The 17,137-nt window shown below is 44.1% G+C and overlaps 1 protein-coding gene across 1 annotated transcript in view; it reads right to left on the bottom strand.

Moving 5' to 3' along the window:
• Window positions 1–1,574: 1,574 nt before the first annotated feature.
• The window catches only part of GMDS (GDP-mannose 4,6-dehydratase), a 693,656-nt gene continuing 678,093 nt past the window's right edge, over window positions 1,575–17,137 (bottom strand). Inside the window, exons 10-11 of the mRNA XM_028511630.2 lie at window positions 2,244–2,312; window positions 1,575–2,018 (exon numbers count right to left, since the gene is read on the bottom strand). Coding sequence (XP_028367431.1) covers window positions 1,956–2,018; window positions 2,244–2,312 — 132 coding nt within the window. The 3' untranslated portion in view covers window positions 1,575–1,955. The remainder of the gene's footprint in view (window positions 2,019–2,243; window positions 2,313–17,137) is intronic.

Below are 17,137 nucleotides of genomic sequence, written 5' to 3'. Positions count from 1 at the left end.
GGGATGAGGTAGAGGATTCAGGGGGTCAGGGGAGGAGAGGAGGTGCCTGTCGAGTCAAGGCTAAGGGGAATGTGTATGAATGTATTTTATTTGTGAGATTTTGTGAGTATGCATGTGACAGTGTGCAATAGTAGGGTTGTGAGTTGTGTTTGCAAGTGAGTGAATGAATGTGTGTGAGATGTTGTGTTTATAGGTATGTATTTGTGTTTGTGAGTGTGTGGATGTTTGTATTGAAGTCTGTGAGTGACAGTGTGTAAGTATGTATGTGTGAGTGTGTGTGTGTGTGTGCGCGCGCTCGCGCCCCTACCAGCCTGCCTAGTCCTGGAGGCCCAGTCTGCCAGGGACCATCTGTTTCCAATTAGCAGCATCCCCGATTGGGAGAAGGCCCGTCCTGGGGCAGCTTCTGAGAAGGAAAGGGGGGGTGGCTAGCTCAGGTCACCCTAGTTCTGCTCCATCAAAGCTGAGGCTGGCCCTGGCCAGCATGCTGTCGCAGCAACTCAGGCAGCCACACAAAGAGCCCTCTTTCCTGCAGCCAGCCGTTGGAGCCTGGGTTCTCCCCTAGACCATAAACCTGCTGGTGAAGACATTCAGAAACAGTTTACCCACACTCACAGGACCACGGGCAGAGGTTGCAATTCCATTTGCTATAAAGTTTTACTTTATTTTCCTTGGAGTGGAAGTGAGGGGAAGAAGAATAGTCCTGACCTAATTTGTTCTATGGCAAAATATTGTATTTCATGCAAAGGTATCCACCTGTACACAGATCCTTGCTTGCTGCTTGTCAATTTCCTATGTTTGTGTGTCCACCTGTCTTAAGCTGTACATACACACTGTCCACGGCTCAGCAGCACATACCTGTGGTCAAAGCCAGGCCACCTAAATGATGTACTCTAAAACTGGGTTCAGTGATCTGAGGCCCAACTTTAAAGCCTCTTCATTATTATTTCTAATTAACACTGATACAGTTGAAGAGCACAGTGTCTGGCATCTATTAGGCGCTTAATGTAAATGGGTTGAATGACTAAATCAAAATTAGACTTAAAAAGTGATCTAGTACTGCGAAGAGGTTGGAAATAAGTATTGTGTAAGATTCTAGACCACAAGGACAAGTATGGGCTCAGAGACCTCTGGGTAACCCAGGGGCTTTGGCATGGAATGTTCCAACAATATTTATTTACCTTCAAGTTTCTTCTTCTAACCCCCCTCTATTTCTGAAGCCTTCTTTTGAGATGACTGGAGCCCCATGAGTTCTAATTATAGTCAGCAGAGACCAGAGGGGGTGTGAATGCCTTCTTTCTGCAGGAACTGGGTTTCCAAATCAGCTGCATAGAGTGGTTTATTGTCACTGAGAGGCAGAAAGAAATATCCCAGGCAGAGACTTAGGAGGACGCTCGGGCCAAGTCCCACTCAGGCCTAGCAGGGTTCTGCCAGCAGGGGCTCTCTCAAATGGGAGCAGGCCTGAAGGAAGTTATTTCACTCCAAGGCATGGATGGGGGGGGGCGTTGTTTTGTTTTGTTTGGGGCCCCTTATAGCTGCTTTTATAACTTTGAGAAAACATGGACATCAACTCCCACTGCTGGTTCATAGAAAGGCCATTTTTAATAAGAAAAAAGAAAAACCATTTGAAAGCCTCACGATTTCAGCTAATGACATAATTTCGAGTAAAGAGAACATGTGATTAAAACATCTAGTTGATTTTATAAAACCATTCAGAAGAGGCCTAGACAAAAGGAAAGTGGGCTGAACTGGGAGTGCCACTTCCCGGCTGCTGCAAACCTGAGCGGCCCCAGTCTTGCTGGCGGGACCACCGCATAGTGGCAGCGAGGGTCTCCAGCAACCGTCGGGAAGGGCGCACCGCTCATCCCCCGCCCTCCGGGACTACTCCTGCGGCCCTGCACGTGTTGGTTCCACACGGATGAAGGCCAGCCGGGCGGGTCGGGGCCGGACGGCGGCTCTCAGGCGTTGGGGTTGTTCCTCATGAGCTCCACATCGGCGTCCACCATCTCCCGTACCATCTCCTAGGACCCGGGACAGGGGGGTGGACGGTGAGAACAGGGTTTCTGTCGCCCTATCCTTGCGACAGCCCCACTCCCATGGCATCCTCCACCCTGTTCCCTCGCCCTCCATCCTGGGCGCCTTAGTGCCCAGCTGCCCCAGGCGGCCACTATCCAGTGGGGCCGAACCCGGACTAGCCCTGCGGCAAGCGGGCTCTTTACGGGCCCAACCGTAAAGAGGACACTTACATCAAAAGCGACCCGGGGCTTCCAGTTCAGCTTCTGTTTCGCTTTGGTACAGTCTCCTTGCAGAAAGTCCTAAAGGGCAGAGGGAGAGAGAAACAAGCTAGTCTGGGGTCGCAGTCCGGAGACGCAGGGACCCCTGTCCTCCCCAGGCTGTCTGCGTTCAAGACTCCCACTTCCCTCCTTTTGGCCCCCTCAGGGCACATTGTCTTGGCTCTGGGAGCGGATAAGAATGAGCTGCACAGCCGGGTGAGGACCGTGACAGCCTTCCCCGCCCGTGCACCGAGTCCCACGGACGCTCAGTGACTTTAAAATATACACATGAAGTTGACAGGGACGCTACTGTGAGAACTGTTTCGAATTACTACATTTCTCAGGCGAGAAGAGAGAGAAGTGAGTAAATCACAGTCCCCCGCCCCCACCGCCACCAGCTCCTCTCGGTGCAGGGACGCCCGCGTCAGCCCCAAGCCACCAGCACGGCGTGGAGACGCGGTCTAGAGACGTCGTTCCAGGCGGGGCTGTGTGCCCCATTTACTACCCAGCCGCCGTCAATTCCAGGCTGAGCAGTTCTTTCCAAGGAAACTGAAGCTTCACGAAGCAGTCCTCATCCTGACTTCCAGGAGCCCTATCTACAGTATTTTCTATTCTGTTCGGTTCTGTTCCATTTTGTAGAAAATGCTCATCTTGACCCACTACCGACAGGCAACAGGCAGTTTGAAAAACACTGCTCTGAAGAGCAAGCACTGCCGTTGCACAGTGTCCCTTAACCGCTCCGTTGGAGGATCAAGTTAATTTTCAAACGAACCTCAAACCTCCGGCTCCTGCACAGAGGCTGGGGCCGCCATTTGCTTGATAATTGAGTTTCTCATACCATCTGACAGGGCCTTATCAAAATACTAAAAACTATCAAACAATTTGCCCTTGAATGGTAGGGTCCGCTCTCTCAGCTGTTACCAGTGAGCAGAAACTACAAGCACACTAAGGCTTAAGGGAGAGTTTCCATCCATTTAAAAGATTTCCTTGGAAGGAAAACTTGCTAAAAGAAAACTAGAGGAGAATAAATTAACCCTGCATCTTAGCCCTCACTCACCAATTTCATATTACACCTCTCTGAAGAAAATTGAGATGAGCATTTCATGATGACTTGTAGAAAGGAAGGAGGGGAGGAAAGGAGAAGGGGGCAAGAAAGAAAGAATGAGCAAAGAAGGAAAAAGAAAGAAAAGTACTTGACCATTTTGGGGGTAAGATAAACACTTCGCTTTTCCATATACAAATGTATTCATCAAATAGTACACAAGATATGAGTACTCAAAACAGAAGACTGTGGAGGCAATATGAAAATCACTGAACTTTAAACAAGGTAAATATCTCGTTAATACACTATTTTAACTGCCAGTTATATCAACTGAAAGTAACAGATAATCGGGCTGCAATTAAAAGCCTTGCCCACTAATTTCTCTCAGAATCCCCCTATGGAGGCAGGCCTAGGAGATTTGTTATGGACTTACAGTGAAAAGGCCAGGAGGAGCAGGGCAAGAGTGTTCTCCAGCGCACTTTGTGTGCTCACCTTCCCTGGTATACTTTTCCTACCATAGGGTGTCTGGATGCACTTCTGAGTATCGGTACTGTTTGCCTGAAATTGTGCTCCAGCAGGGTACTTTCAAAACTCTCATTCTCAATCATCCATCAATCACAACTTCTTAGCGTTGAATAAATCAAACTCCCAAAGGCGTTCCATTTCACAATACAATGAAGTACTGATTTCCTCTCCAGAGTATTAATAATAGTAGAACAAGTTATTTCTGCTGGCCTGGAAGTCCATATACAGATTCTTCAGGAGAGGTAGGATACAAAAATTAATAATTAGCAAGTTAACCCAGTGCTACATGTAACTGGAAATAAAGATGGAAAAACAAATGAATTTATTTCTTTTTCCTTACTCTAAATAAATATGTATACACAGATATCACACACAGATATCCATTTTTTCCCCAGAGGGAGCTGTGAAATGTAGCATCATGAAGCAATATGGCCCTCCAATTCTATAGCAGTTACACAGTTTGGAGAACATAGTTATTGTTTAATCACATAACACTTGTTGTAAATCAACCAGTATTGCATAGGATGCAATTCATGGCTCTGAACTTATAGTTAGCAAAACCCTAAAACCAAGTTTGGCTGCAAATGACCTCAGTAGGCTTGGGAAAGGGAGCTTTGTATTGTAATTATGTTTCCTGTATTTTTCTACAAGTAGTTCATAATATAAAAACAACTAGGGAACTACAATTAAGGAAAAAGAAAAATGGTTTTCAAAAGCTTAGAAACAGACATTGCTACCATGCACTGTAAAAGTATTTCATTGAAACCAGAGACGCACCCAGTTAAACTTCCCAATTTAGTTTTGAGCCCAACTCCTACATTCCAGTCTAGCAGCTTACTTTAACCTCCTGCCAAGGCTCTGTCTCCCTGAAATTTAATTAGACCAAAAGACCTTGTGAAGGGAAAGGATGAAGCTCCATCAAAACAAAACAGCGGCTCTTTATACCAGATTCGACTGAGCTAACATCCAGAGCAGCTCCCGTGCTTGTACCCTAGTCAGCTTTTAGGGGAAGATTGCAAACATCCCAGCCTATTTGAAACTTCATTCCTTCTGAAGGAACTTCTTTCCTCTTCCTGTGTGTCCTTCAGATAAAAGATATAGTAAATGATTTGGTTTGCAAGGCTCGGGGCACGAGGTGTCCTTAAAAGGTGGCACGGAGAGGGCCTGGCATAAGAGTGCACTTGGCTCTGGAATGATAGCAAGGGCATGGAAAGGCCTCTTTAAATAAGGCTTCCGCTGGCCTGAAGAGAATTGAGGTTATGGACACCAGGAACTGCTCTTCTCAGAGGATTGTGTAGAGCAGTGGGGTTGGGTAAGAGGAAAATAAGGCTGAAACAGTTTCCTTTTAAATTTCACAAGTCCTCTCCACTAGGGTGTGATCAGCAACTAAGGATGAGAAAGAAGCATGAGTTCATCTGTTTTACTCTTTTCTCCTTTTTTGAAAGTTCAGTTTCTTCTTTGTTTATAGGCTTAAAGCTACAGTATGACAACAGGAGCAAAAGCTGAATTAAAGTGATGATTTTATGTACAGTTTCCAGAATGGACTTTGTGCACTGGGTGGTCTGGAACCTTTCTATAAATAAGACAATAAAGCTCTGAGAAAAATCTGAAGCATTTCTATGTGAATATGACATTTCCTGAACTCTGGCTTCTGGTGTCTTCACCATTTCCAATGCTATTCCTTAGGTGAGCTCTACAGTTTCAACATGTGATTTATTATTGTCAAATTCAATTATGGTTAGCCGAGCATTTTATAGCAGCAAAACAGCATGAGCAAGAGAAAATGTGTATGTCCAGATGTCTAGAGCCCCTTTCCTTTTTCTCAGAGTTCCTAAATTCTATTGACTTGTTCGACCTTTAGGAGTTGTCCTCTAACTCTGTCTAGCCATAAACCCTAAAGGCCAAGGCCAGTGGTCAAAGCTGCGAACAACAGCAGCAGGAAGGAATGTTTTGCTGCAGCAATTTTTCAGGCTTTCTCAGCTTATGTTCTTGTTATAGTGAACTGATAAAGGGCCAGACCAAATCCTGGAAAAGTCATTAAGCCAGTTTCTGAACCCACAGTAGTTAACGTCATGTCCAGGAAAGCAGAGACCATGCTGTGCCATTATCTTCTACTCTAACTACAGTCTCCTCTCCTCCAGTCTCCTGGGCACCTTTTCATCTACATCAAGATAACAACATATCTTTAAATGACACTAGTTATTTTTCTTTCCTTCCCCCAATTTTATTTTATTTTGACTATTATTCTACACATTAAATCCCTTTGATACCCACCCACTTTCCTGAAAATCTTTGTGGGTAATGTTATTAAATAGATTGTATCATATATCTTTCAAAGTTCATGGGCTCATTTTTTTCTTTCTCTTTTGAGATTGCATTGGGAAAATTTTACTATTTATTTCAAATTATGTGTTGGATACCACATTCCCTTGACAGGTCTGCTTGTAAGGTTTGCAAAGGACATCTGTTTAGGTAGAGAAATATTTTAAGAGTGTGAGCTCTTTTGGCAGGATGTTGTTAAATTTCTAATGTTCATATTGAAAGAAATTGACTCAAGTGCTATGAAAAAGAAGATGTATAGACAGAGGATGTTAATAAGGAAAATTAAGACTGATGATAACCCTGGTTAAACATCATCAAGAATCTAAGCTATGGAGCTGGAGCACACTCAGCATTCATTTCTTTCCTTCCACTTTTCTTAAAAAAGCAAAATTGTGGAATAGTTCAGGCTCCAAGGGAATAAAAGAATGCCAATGAGTTTGGTTACTGATCTAACTTTATGCTAATGGAGAATGAGCTGGAAAGATTTACTCTTGGGAAAATGCTTCTTTTTAGAAAGACAAAACTGCTAAAAAAAAAATACCGAAAAAGCTTCAGGAAAATGGAAAAAGCTTCAAAGAATATCGCACCCAAGACTGAAGTACGCAGCTGAGCTGAGAGTCAGTAAGAGTCAGTAAGAATGGGGGGGTGGGGAGGACTGAAGTCTGAAAGGTCCCCCAGAGAGTGGTGCAATATATTGTCTCTTATCATGCAGTTTCAATCCACATGCTCATAAATATATCCTTTGATTGAAACCTTCCCAAAGAAGGAGCAAACCTCAGTGCAGTAAGAAATGCAGTGGCCTTAATAACCGTAAGGAACGTTTCCCCTCTCTCTTCCTGGTTACTGCTGTATCTCAGCACAAATTGAAGTTGAAGCCAGGCATCTCCTTTAATGACAAGGAGCGATAAGAGACACGGAGAAAACAGCGGGCCGTCTCGTCTGCTCAGGAAGCTGGACCTGTGGGACTGTCCATCAGCAGGGGCTGACAGAATGCCGTCAGAGCACAAACAATGCTTGGGCTCAACCTCAGGGAAATTGAGTCGGTCAGTACCGGCTCTGACAAGCATTCTGACAGTGGAGATAAAGTGGCAAAGGGAGAACAACAGAGTGAGCTTGCCTTGCACGGTGCCCCCATCCTCAGTTATCCAGGCAGAAGCTTTGGGGAGGTGATTGGCACGGGGCAACATATGTGTTCCCTGGCCGAGCCCTCTGACACTGTCACCTCCACTGGTGGCCTCACACGTGAGCCCCCGTTAGTTACAACTCAGGATGTGCTGTGCTGACCTCCTGGGTAGTGCCTGAGGGGGGGTTTCCAAGGATCCTGTGACCCCTCGCTTGATCCCATTTTTCTTGGCTGGGAACCACTTAGTTTCAATTGGTAGAATTTGTCATTTGGAATCAGTAGTTATTAAGAGCTACCAAAGGGAAAGAAATCCCCCTACATGTATGGCACAGACACTAGTGAAAATCTGGCATGGTACAGCTTTCTTGGAAAGGGAATGAGAATGTTGTCTTCACTATGTGTCCACTTGTAAATAAAGCCTACTGTTTTTTTTTAAAAAAACGGATTCACTTTATAAAGGGAAAACCTGTCATTTTTAGTGCAGCATACATATAGACACATCTTTTTTCATTTGTATTTTAAAAATACGGTTAGCATACACAGAGAAATGTAGTGAGGCAAAAAGGGCTCTACGAGACACACAGACAGCACAATTATACAGGGGAGATACAGGACACAAACACCTCAATCTCCTTTTAAATAAGAATTTTAAGAATATTCCGGAGGAACTCCTTTCAGGAAGACATGCCTGAGTCGTGTAGAGACAAGGACAGTGGTCTACTGTCCTCTGTGGACATATGTACTGCCTACAATTTATGTCACACTGAAGCTCAGCCTTCCCCCTGATGGGCAGAGGAGTAGGGTGGCCTTGGAGCAAAGTGCCAGGAACACTTCAGTCATCGGCACCTTTGGGCCCTGTAGGCCTTTGGGGCCTGTCCTGTTCAACCAGGCTCTGGTTTGAGTGCGCTGAGCAGAGACAGAAAAGCATTTTTCAGAAGCTGTACTTGGTAGCTTTTGGGGAGCTATATGTACTTATAGGTGGGTATTTAATAGGAACTTTAAATAAAATGAGCAAATAAGATTTGGAGGATGTAGTCTTACATCACACACATTTATGAGGTCCCAGATCTTTCTGTACCTGTTCTCTAATTATAATTGTAGAGTTAATTTTTTTGGTTAGTGTTATTTCTTGATCCCTGGTGCTTGAAGGAGTATCAACATGGGAAAGGCCAAATTAAGTACAGTACCTGGGGCCTTCCCAGTTCCTATTTCTTCCCTAACCAGCTGACATGGGGGCTGACTCACAGTTGTAGTGCAGGGCCAGTTAATGAGAGGGAGATAAGGCTGTTAGTGACTTCAGCATTCCAAGCTTCAAAGCCAGCACCATCTTCTTTGGAAATTACTGGTTACAGTTAATAGCTGGATCCAGGGTGTAAAGACTTACCCATGCTGGTAGGAGGTGACACAAACCCCGAGGAAAGGAGATAAAGCACCTTTAAGTGGACTGATTAAAGATCATTGTGACATAATTGGCAAGTGGCATTCTGGAGCATGAGACAGGAGCTGCTTTTCTTTTGCCACTTAGTACCCTTTACTCTCAAACCACTTCACATACATCAGCTAATTAACTTCCACTTGTTCACGTTCATAATGCAACTCAAGAGATCTTGTATCTGTGTCAGGTGACCTATTTCCTAGGATGAAAGCACTGTACGAAGTATCTGTGGGGGTTCCAGCCCAGCTCTGTCATTTGGTTTATCTCCAGCCTGCATGCTGAGGGAAGGACCTTCTTATCCAGGAAGCCCAGCTCAGGCCGCAGGTGACCTCGAATCCCACAAGACGATGCTGATGCTGATTTTCCTTAACCTTCCAGTTTGTTAGGAAATCTACCGCACTCTTTAGAAAAGTTTCCCCCACTCCTTTTGAACATTAGTACTAAAGAATATTGTGAATAATATGAATGCCTCCACGATACAGATGGGATATTTTTTCCTTTGTTTTTTTCTGAACTTATATATTAGGTCATTCAAATTCAAGAAACCTCACTTCAATAATCCTCCCTTCTCTCTCCCTCCCTCCCATTCTGCCATCTAGCCATCCAACCATGCCATCCATCCTTCTCCCCAACCAAAATAGAAAGGACAGGACAGGGAAATTCAAATGTATATCCACACACTCATTCTAATGTTCATTGCCTCAGCAACTTAAACTCTAGGACTAACTAGGGAACTTACCACATCCAAATTCTTGCTTTTTGGTTGTTTCTTTGAGGGCTTTTATATTTGGAAAAAAATTAAGACAATGACTATAAGATTTGTTAGTAAGGTCTTTGAGAGACAAGGAGAAAAGGTGAATATTAATATGGATTTTAGGTTTTCTATGATTTTATTTTATTTTTTTATTTATTCATTTGGTTTCCTATTGTCATTGTTAATAGAGAGTTTTACCAGGCTGCCAGATGTCTGTACCACATAGTTACCTGGCATTCTTTCTTTTGTATCTGTGTAAGAGAAACATAATCCTGTACCTGAATGCATCTATACAGAGATGTATCTGTGGAGATACCGATTATTGTCACAAAGCCATGGTAGGGTTTTGGACTAAAAGCCAGGGTTTCTGGTTCTTAGTCCAGCACTCACAAGGCTCAGTAGGACAAACCCTCCCTAGAAAGTCCTTAAACAATATACTTTATGCTATATTAGTTTAAGTGGCAAACAGCCCTCTAAATGAGAAAGACTACATGAACATATGGAAATACCAACATACTCCAATGCTGAATTAAAGTGATGGACAGAGAAAAGTACATAGTATATGATTCATCATATCATACAATAGGAAGTTTCAGGACAGGCAAGCAAATTGGTGGTGATAGAAATGAAGTCAGAGAAGGGGATCAGCAGGAAGGTCCATGAAGGAACTTTTGGGTGGTGTTTTTATGTGCATAAGAGTATAGGGTACCTGACTGTACATATTTGTTAAAGCAGATCAGACTATGTGGTGAAGATCTATGCATTTCACTTTACGTAAATTCTAGCTTAACAAGAAAAGATGACTAGAAACCAACAACAGAGATATCACTGGAGAAACCTGGCTTCATATCATGGCTTAGCCACTGTGCTGTGTGACTTTGGAGGGCAAGTTCCTTAATGTTTCTGAGCCTCAGGGTTTAAACATGTAAAATGGGAAAAACAGCCTATCTTGCAGGGATGTTATGAGAATTCAAGATTATACAAGGACAGGTACTAGTAATAATTCTAATTCATTATATACAGGTTTCTTTTAGGGCTAGCTATTGTTGCTTTTATCACTCAATTGTAGGAAAAACTATTCTTTTAATTTTTTGTAGTAACATAGTAGATGAAAACATGGGTTGTCTTGTGGTTTTTTTCATACTTACACGTTACTTTTACCCTTGCATTCCAACCAAACTTCTATTTTTAAATCATTTTTTGAATAGTGGTAACCAGAGTATGCAATTTTGTATTCTGCTTTCCCCCAATTATTGTAATCATTTTACATGCTCTTGACTGTTTGCTGCCAAACATTTACTCCTTTAGATGCTGGGGAAGCCACCATGGACAAGATGAGGCCATTCTTATGAGCTTACATTCCAGAAGGGAGAGACAAGTCAAGAGCACAGGAGACATGAATAAGATCATTTCCACTCTGGGGGAGCACTGGGCAGAAGACTGAAGAGGAACTGAACTTGACTAAGAGTGGGAGGGTTGGGTTGGGAAGGCCTTTCTAAAGGGGTAACTTTTGATCAGAGATTTGAATAACAAGAACAACAACAAAAAAAGCCAGTCACCTGAAGACCCATGGTGGGAGGGTCTTTTGGGGGACAGAGGCCTTAGGGAGCAATTCACTCAGTCTGAGGAGCAGAGAGAAGGCCGCTGAGTCTGCACAGAGTGATCAAGGGGATCAAAGCCCAAGAAGAGGTTAAAGTGGTAACAATGGTCAGTCAGATTACATCTGGCCCTCTGCATAATCTCTCTCATATAGCCCAGGCCTTTCTTGGCAAAGCCATGTTGTCACAGACTTTATTCTCTTGTCACTGATTGTCTCTTCAACTGTAAGGCTTAGAGCACCTGTAGCTGGTAGGCCACCGTTATAAATCTGGCTAACTCAACTTGACGTAGTTCAAAGTCTGATTTTTCTGACACTAATGTAATTTTTGAAAGTAAGTATGGGACTAATTTCTAGCTACATTTTAAAAAGGGTGTGTGAGTTATTTTTGCCCACCATGCTCTAACTCTAATGCACAACCCCACTCCCTCCTGAAAAAATCTGCCACTCTTTGTTGTCTTTGGGCCACCCAACCTGGAAACATCTGGTTACTCTTGAAGGGATTAGGTCCAGAACACAGGGTCAGAGGTCAGTGTCCTGTCCTGCTGCTCTGGCAGCTCCTGGGGTGTGAGGTGGAAAGGCTGTTCCTCTTCTGGACAAATGGGGACACATTCAACCTCTTGAGGGCTCCTAAGATGGTGTCCCATTCTTTACTTCCTTCTGCGTGAGCCAGATCCTGGCTGGAGTGAAACTGTAACCACAAACTTACCTTGCTGACTAAGGAACCTCTTTTCTTCCCTACAAGATCTCAACAAATGGGACATAGCACTGAAACTTGCTTGGATTTTTATAAAAAATTTTACAACATTCTCTCCCCTCCCTATGTGTGTGTGTGTGTGTGTGTGCAAATATCCACTCATCTACAGAGAAAAAACCTGCTTTACTTCAACATGTACAGTCCTTTATCTGCCTGCTACACAATGTCTGCAGCTTAGATTTTGCTCTGAGCCACTGGAGGCTTTAAGAACTGCAGGCATACACTCTGCTGGACATTTCAGATTTCATCGTGGGTACTGTGCTGGTTAGAGAGGGGCAGCGTAGGAGAGGAGACTGTGGCCACAGATGTCCTGAGCGATGGTGGCCGACTGGACTGGAGGGGCAGTGGTGAGCATGGGAAAATGGAAAGAAATGGATAAACTTGGGATATCCTTTGGAGGTATAGTGGAAAGAGGACTTGCTGATAGACTGATGTTGGGGTGAGGGAAAGAGAATTCATAGAGAACTTGTAGGATTTTGGCTTGAATGAGAATCTTTTCATTGTTTTCAAATACATTGTATGGATTTTCACTGCTACCAGCAAAGTATAACATTTTATCACAACCCACTGGCATTAGCTACTATCTCCTTTTCAAGGAAACCTCTCATTTTCATGATTATGAATCAGAGACTCTTTTTAAAATATTACCTTTATAAAATTACCATCTCTTACACCATTATCTCTTACACCATTCAACATAACATACTCTCTTACTTTGAATCTTGATTTGATGCCAAAGCTTCTTAAATGAGATAGTCTGATTAATTTAGAGAAAGTGGCTCAGTGTCCACAGGCCCCAGCTGTATTCATGTGAAAGGAAGGTGCAGGAAAGGCAGCTCACCTTATTCCATGACCCTAGCTAGTGGACAGCTTTAGCTGTGCCTTAGGACAAGCAAACAAAGGGTTAAGTCAAACCGTGTCCACTATGCCTACGAGCACGTCCTGCTTTTAATCTATGGCTTGTTGCAGGAGGAAGTCCGAGAGGTGGCCTTTCACATGACATCATAAAAGCCTGATTTATCACTAGTCACCAAACATCTAGAAAATCATAACATCCTTTCAGGAAAATGCAGTGGAAAATAATCAGGTTGACTTTGATGAAAGCTTTGGTAGGGACTCCCAAGTGTGACACTCTGCACAGTAACCCTTGGCAGGTGCTCTGATTGCACTCAGAGAGGCCTTCGCTGACAAGGCTGCAAGTCTGAGCTCACGGCTGCCCACAATGAAGCGTGGCTTCAATGTGCACAGATAAAGCAAGAGTTTGGCTCACACTCTGCCAGCTTGCCTAAAACAACACTTCAGCGTATGTGAAAATGCTTTGGAAATGACAAGTCTATCCAGACGTGAGAAATTATTGATTGCAAAAATATAAACATTACATTCTTGTTACATAATCCACTACTATACCAGTAATGCCAAGCCACAATACCTCCTATACTGCACCCATTGACCTGTTCTTCTCTGCTCGCCCCTAGGACCATGTTTAGGACACAACTCTGAAGTCAGAATTCTTTCCTATGTAGTATTTCCAGAGTCATAGGTCACCGTGCAATCACTCTTAATAACTACGGGTCTGAGAGCTAACAGAGAAGAGAGACTCCAAAATGTCAGAGGAAATGAGGGGATGAATTGCTCATGCCACAAGGGGGAATATTTGTATCTCTACATTGTTTCTCCTGCTCAGTAATTTGATAAAACCACCAAGCAGAAACTTTGTCTTTTTTGATGTGCATGATGTTCTCTGGAAATAAACACAGGAAAGAAGGACAAAGGCAGACTGTAGTGTTGGGTGGTTCTAGAATTCTCACCTTATCAATCCTACAAAAGCATGTTAGCCTAGAAAGTAGGAGTGTCTTCAAAGTGATGCCAACTGTGAGGTACTAGGATTCTTGAGTTTTGGGGAAGAGCGGTATTCTAAAGATTGAAGACTGACAAAAGGCTAGTCTGGGTTGGATGGTGGGCAAAATGAAGATTAGGGACTCAGTTCAAAGTAACTTTCACTATGCTTTATTGCTATACCTCAAGCGTTCTGTACAGAACTATTCATAGGATGCAAGATTCACATGAGTAGACACAGCCCTGTGAAGGCTCCTGGAAGTTTGGTGCTCAGTGTGGCCACTGTGGAGGTGAGAGTCTCTAAGCTGAAGGAGCTCAAAGCCTGGGCTCTGATTCTACTAACCTAGGAGGGAGGCTATCTGCTGCCACCTGAAGCAGCCCTAACCACACCACTGTTACATCCTCCGAAGTTTGATTTCTTAAGTGAAAACACCTGCTCATGCCCAGTCTGCCCAGGATTCTATACAGGGGACAGGAATGATATAGAAGAGAGCAAAGAGAGGGAGGCCCAGCTTCTGCCTTGCCACGAGCTCTGTAACTGAGCTTTTTTCATCTGTAAATGAGTGCATAGTGGGACTAGAAGAATCTGAAGGCTGCTGTTCTAGGCTACTGTTTGCCACTCTGCTAGGACTGTGGTGCTTGATCAGGTGCTGTATGTCTTGTATCAAAGCCTGTGGATCTGGTCTGACTTAGCTTTAGCACTGCATTCAAGTTTTGTTCCTGCGCAAAGCTGGGTGGAAAGGTGAGCTGGGTGACTTAGCACACAGTCAGGTGGCAAAGGGTGGTGGGAGGCCTCTTCTGAACCTGGTCCCATAGCATCTGTGCCCATTGGGGTTGGGCACATGCTTCCTGGATGGCTCTATGCATAGGACACTAGGCAGGGGGCCAGTCCCTGAGAGTGAGAGCCTGATTTAGAGGGTGATGTGCTCTACCCAGCCCTGAAGGAACTAGGCCTTCAAACCTCCCAGTGAAATCATCCCTGGACATTCAGGTAGCTATACACAACCAGTCAGACTGAGTGTTTCAGGTACCTTGTGGCTGTAAAGCAGATAACTGTGGTACCTTATGTTTCTGGGCTACATATGTCCCTGAAACACTTGCATGATAAGTAGTGCTGACAATGGGGAAGCTGATTTTCCACTGACCAATTGGATACTGCTTCTGGCTCAGTAGGCCTCCACTCAGGGGGCTGTTCAGTGAGGTTCCCTCTATAGTGGGCCAGGGAGCCACCTCCACTCCCTCCCTGCCCCCTCCCAAGGCCATTGATTCAGGACTCAAAAGTGACAGGCCTCCTGGCTGTCATCAGCTCCAGAAATCAGTGAGGCCTGATGACTGGTTTAAGGGTCAGGGGAGCTGGGGGTCCCTTAGAGCCGGCAATGACAACATCATTTTATTTGGTCCTTTCTTTGTGCTAAACACTTTACATACCTCACTGTTTAACCCTCTTAATGATCCTCTGTGGTATAAGAGGAAAGTAAAGCTCCAGCCTCACTCCAGAGCAGAGTGTGGATTCAAACCCAGGTTTGTCTGACTCTAAAGACAAGGTAATTAGCCCATTCACCTAGACTCCCTCCCTCAGCCTCTGCTCTCTTCAGTGAGCAGGATGACAATAGAAGAGAACAAAGCTTGGCCACATGACCTGTTCCAGTCAAGGAGACACTTTTGATGAGCTTGAAGTCGAGCCCTGATAAGAACTGATTACAGACAGAAGAGGAGAAGAATATGCTTTCACTCTACGGAGATCCAGAAACACTAAAACATAGTTGGATTACTATGTTGATAGATTCCAGGAGATAAAGGAGTAGAAATCTAAGAGTCAGAAAAAAGGAGGCATGTCAAGAGAAACCAGGCTGACATGAACACACAGGTCTTCATCAAAGCTGTACACTGTGACAAGGTTGGATGCAGCCTTGTATTTGAAAGTGAAAATGAATTCATGGCTTTTATCCAGCTGAAGGTGGAAGGTTTTATAGAGGGGACTTTGACTAGATATAAAGTATCTTGCTTTGGTTAATATAATTAATGTAGTTTTCTCAGAAATAACTATCACTTTAAGTACTATCAAGAATGGTCAGGACAATGGCCCTTCTATTTATGAATGGCTAAAACCCAGACCAGTGGCCATTTGGCAGTGGAAGGATTTCTTCTTGTATGGCCCCTTGACACTACTAAGCCAGACACCCAGGAGACTGCCTCTGGCAGATCCAGGCTTTTGGGTGGATTCTTCCAGGAGCCATACTGCTTTCTAAAATGGCAAGGAATACTAAGAGAATCCTGACATGGGAATTTTGTGAGTTTGGGAAACTTCCAAAGGACCTTTGCTCTGTATTTGACCCCCTCAGAACACCCTTTTCTATGAAAAGACTTCAACTCACAGAATTCAAAAGAGTAGTCTGGTCTTATTTATGCCACTGCCATGACCACTACTAACAGAAAATGGAAAGACACTTCCTTAGGGGGCAGAGCTTCTCAGTTTCAGGGCCTCAGTAGCTAAGGAGACTGCTACTGGACCTGAATATGAGGAGAGCAGGTCTGGAGAACATGGGGTTTCTAAAGACTTTACCCAAATCTACTTCATTTTGAGTTTAATAGTGAGAATTCAGAAAGAAAGGGATGCCTCTAAGGACCACCTTAATAGTAATGATAGTAATCACTATCACAAAAACAATGGCACTTACTACTTAAAAAGGACTCTCTAATCTATTTTCTCATGTAATCCTGACAATGTTCAGTCGTTCATGCAGTCAATAGCCATAATAACCCGGTCCTCAAGAAGTTCAAGGTCCAATGGTGGAGACCAATAAGCAAATGGCAATATCTGATGCATGTCAGAGTGCAGGATAATGACAGAAAGCAGGTGAACAGAGAAGGAAGTCAGAATGAGTGCAGGGAGTAGGAAGAGGGTTGACTTGAAGGGGCATATGAGAAGGGGTGAATGAGCTTTGTGGTCAGCCTTATAAGTGCCCTGTACTAGGCATGTCACAGAAGTGCTTGCATAAATAAATGACAGGGATCTTGTCTAGCACCCCCATCCCCTGGAAAAGTGCTAGTACTAAGCCACTTTCACAGTGGGACAGAGGAAGGGATTGCAGCCCAGCAGGGGCACACAGCCATGAAGGGGCCCAAAGCCTCAAAAATCCTCCAGAGCAGATGCTCCCTAAGCTGGGTGGTGAAAAATGACTAAGGAGTAGGAATGCAGAGAGCAAAGGCAAAGTCTAGGTGTAGGAACAGCAGCTGAAGGGCACACCGGTGCTAGAAAATCTTCCATGAATTGCAGTTTGGGATGGCTGGGGGTGGAGGGGAATTCCCCCTTCCTGCTGGCTGCGGACCCCCAGGCACCCAGCAGTGAGTGATAGTTTGGCATGAAATTTGGAGTCAACCTAGATGAATCTCTGTTCCACCACTTACTAGCTGGGTTTCAGTTTCCTCATTTATAAACTTGTTAATTTTTTTTCACCAGCAATAAAGATCAGCTT

Source organism: Phyllostomus discolor, chromosome 5 (genome assembly GCF_004126475.2).
Source record: "Phyllostomus discolor isolate MPI-MPIP mPhyDis1 chromosome 5, mPhyDis1.pri.v3, whole genome shotgun sequence".
In the NCBI taxonomy this organism is placed as follows: Eukaryota; Metazoa; Chordata; class Mammalia; order Chiroptera; family Phyllostomidae; genus Phyllostomus; species Phyllostomus discolor.
The sequence above is the reverse complement of the archived record's forward strand: the minus strand, read 5'-3'. Positions and strand labels throughout refer to the sequence as shown.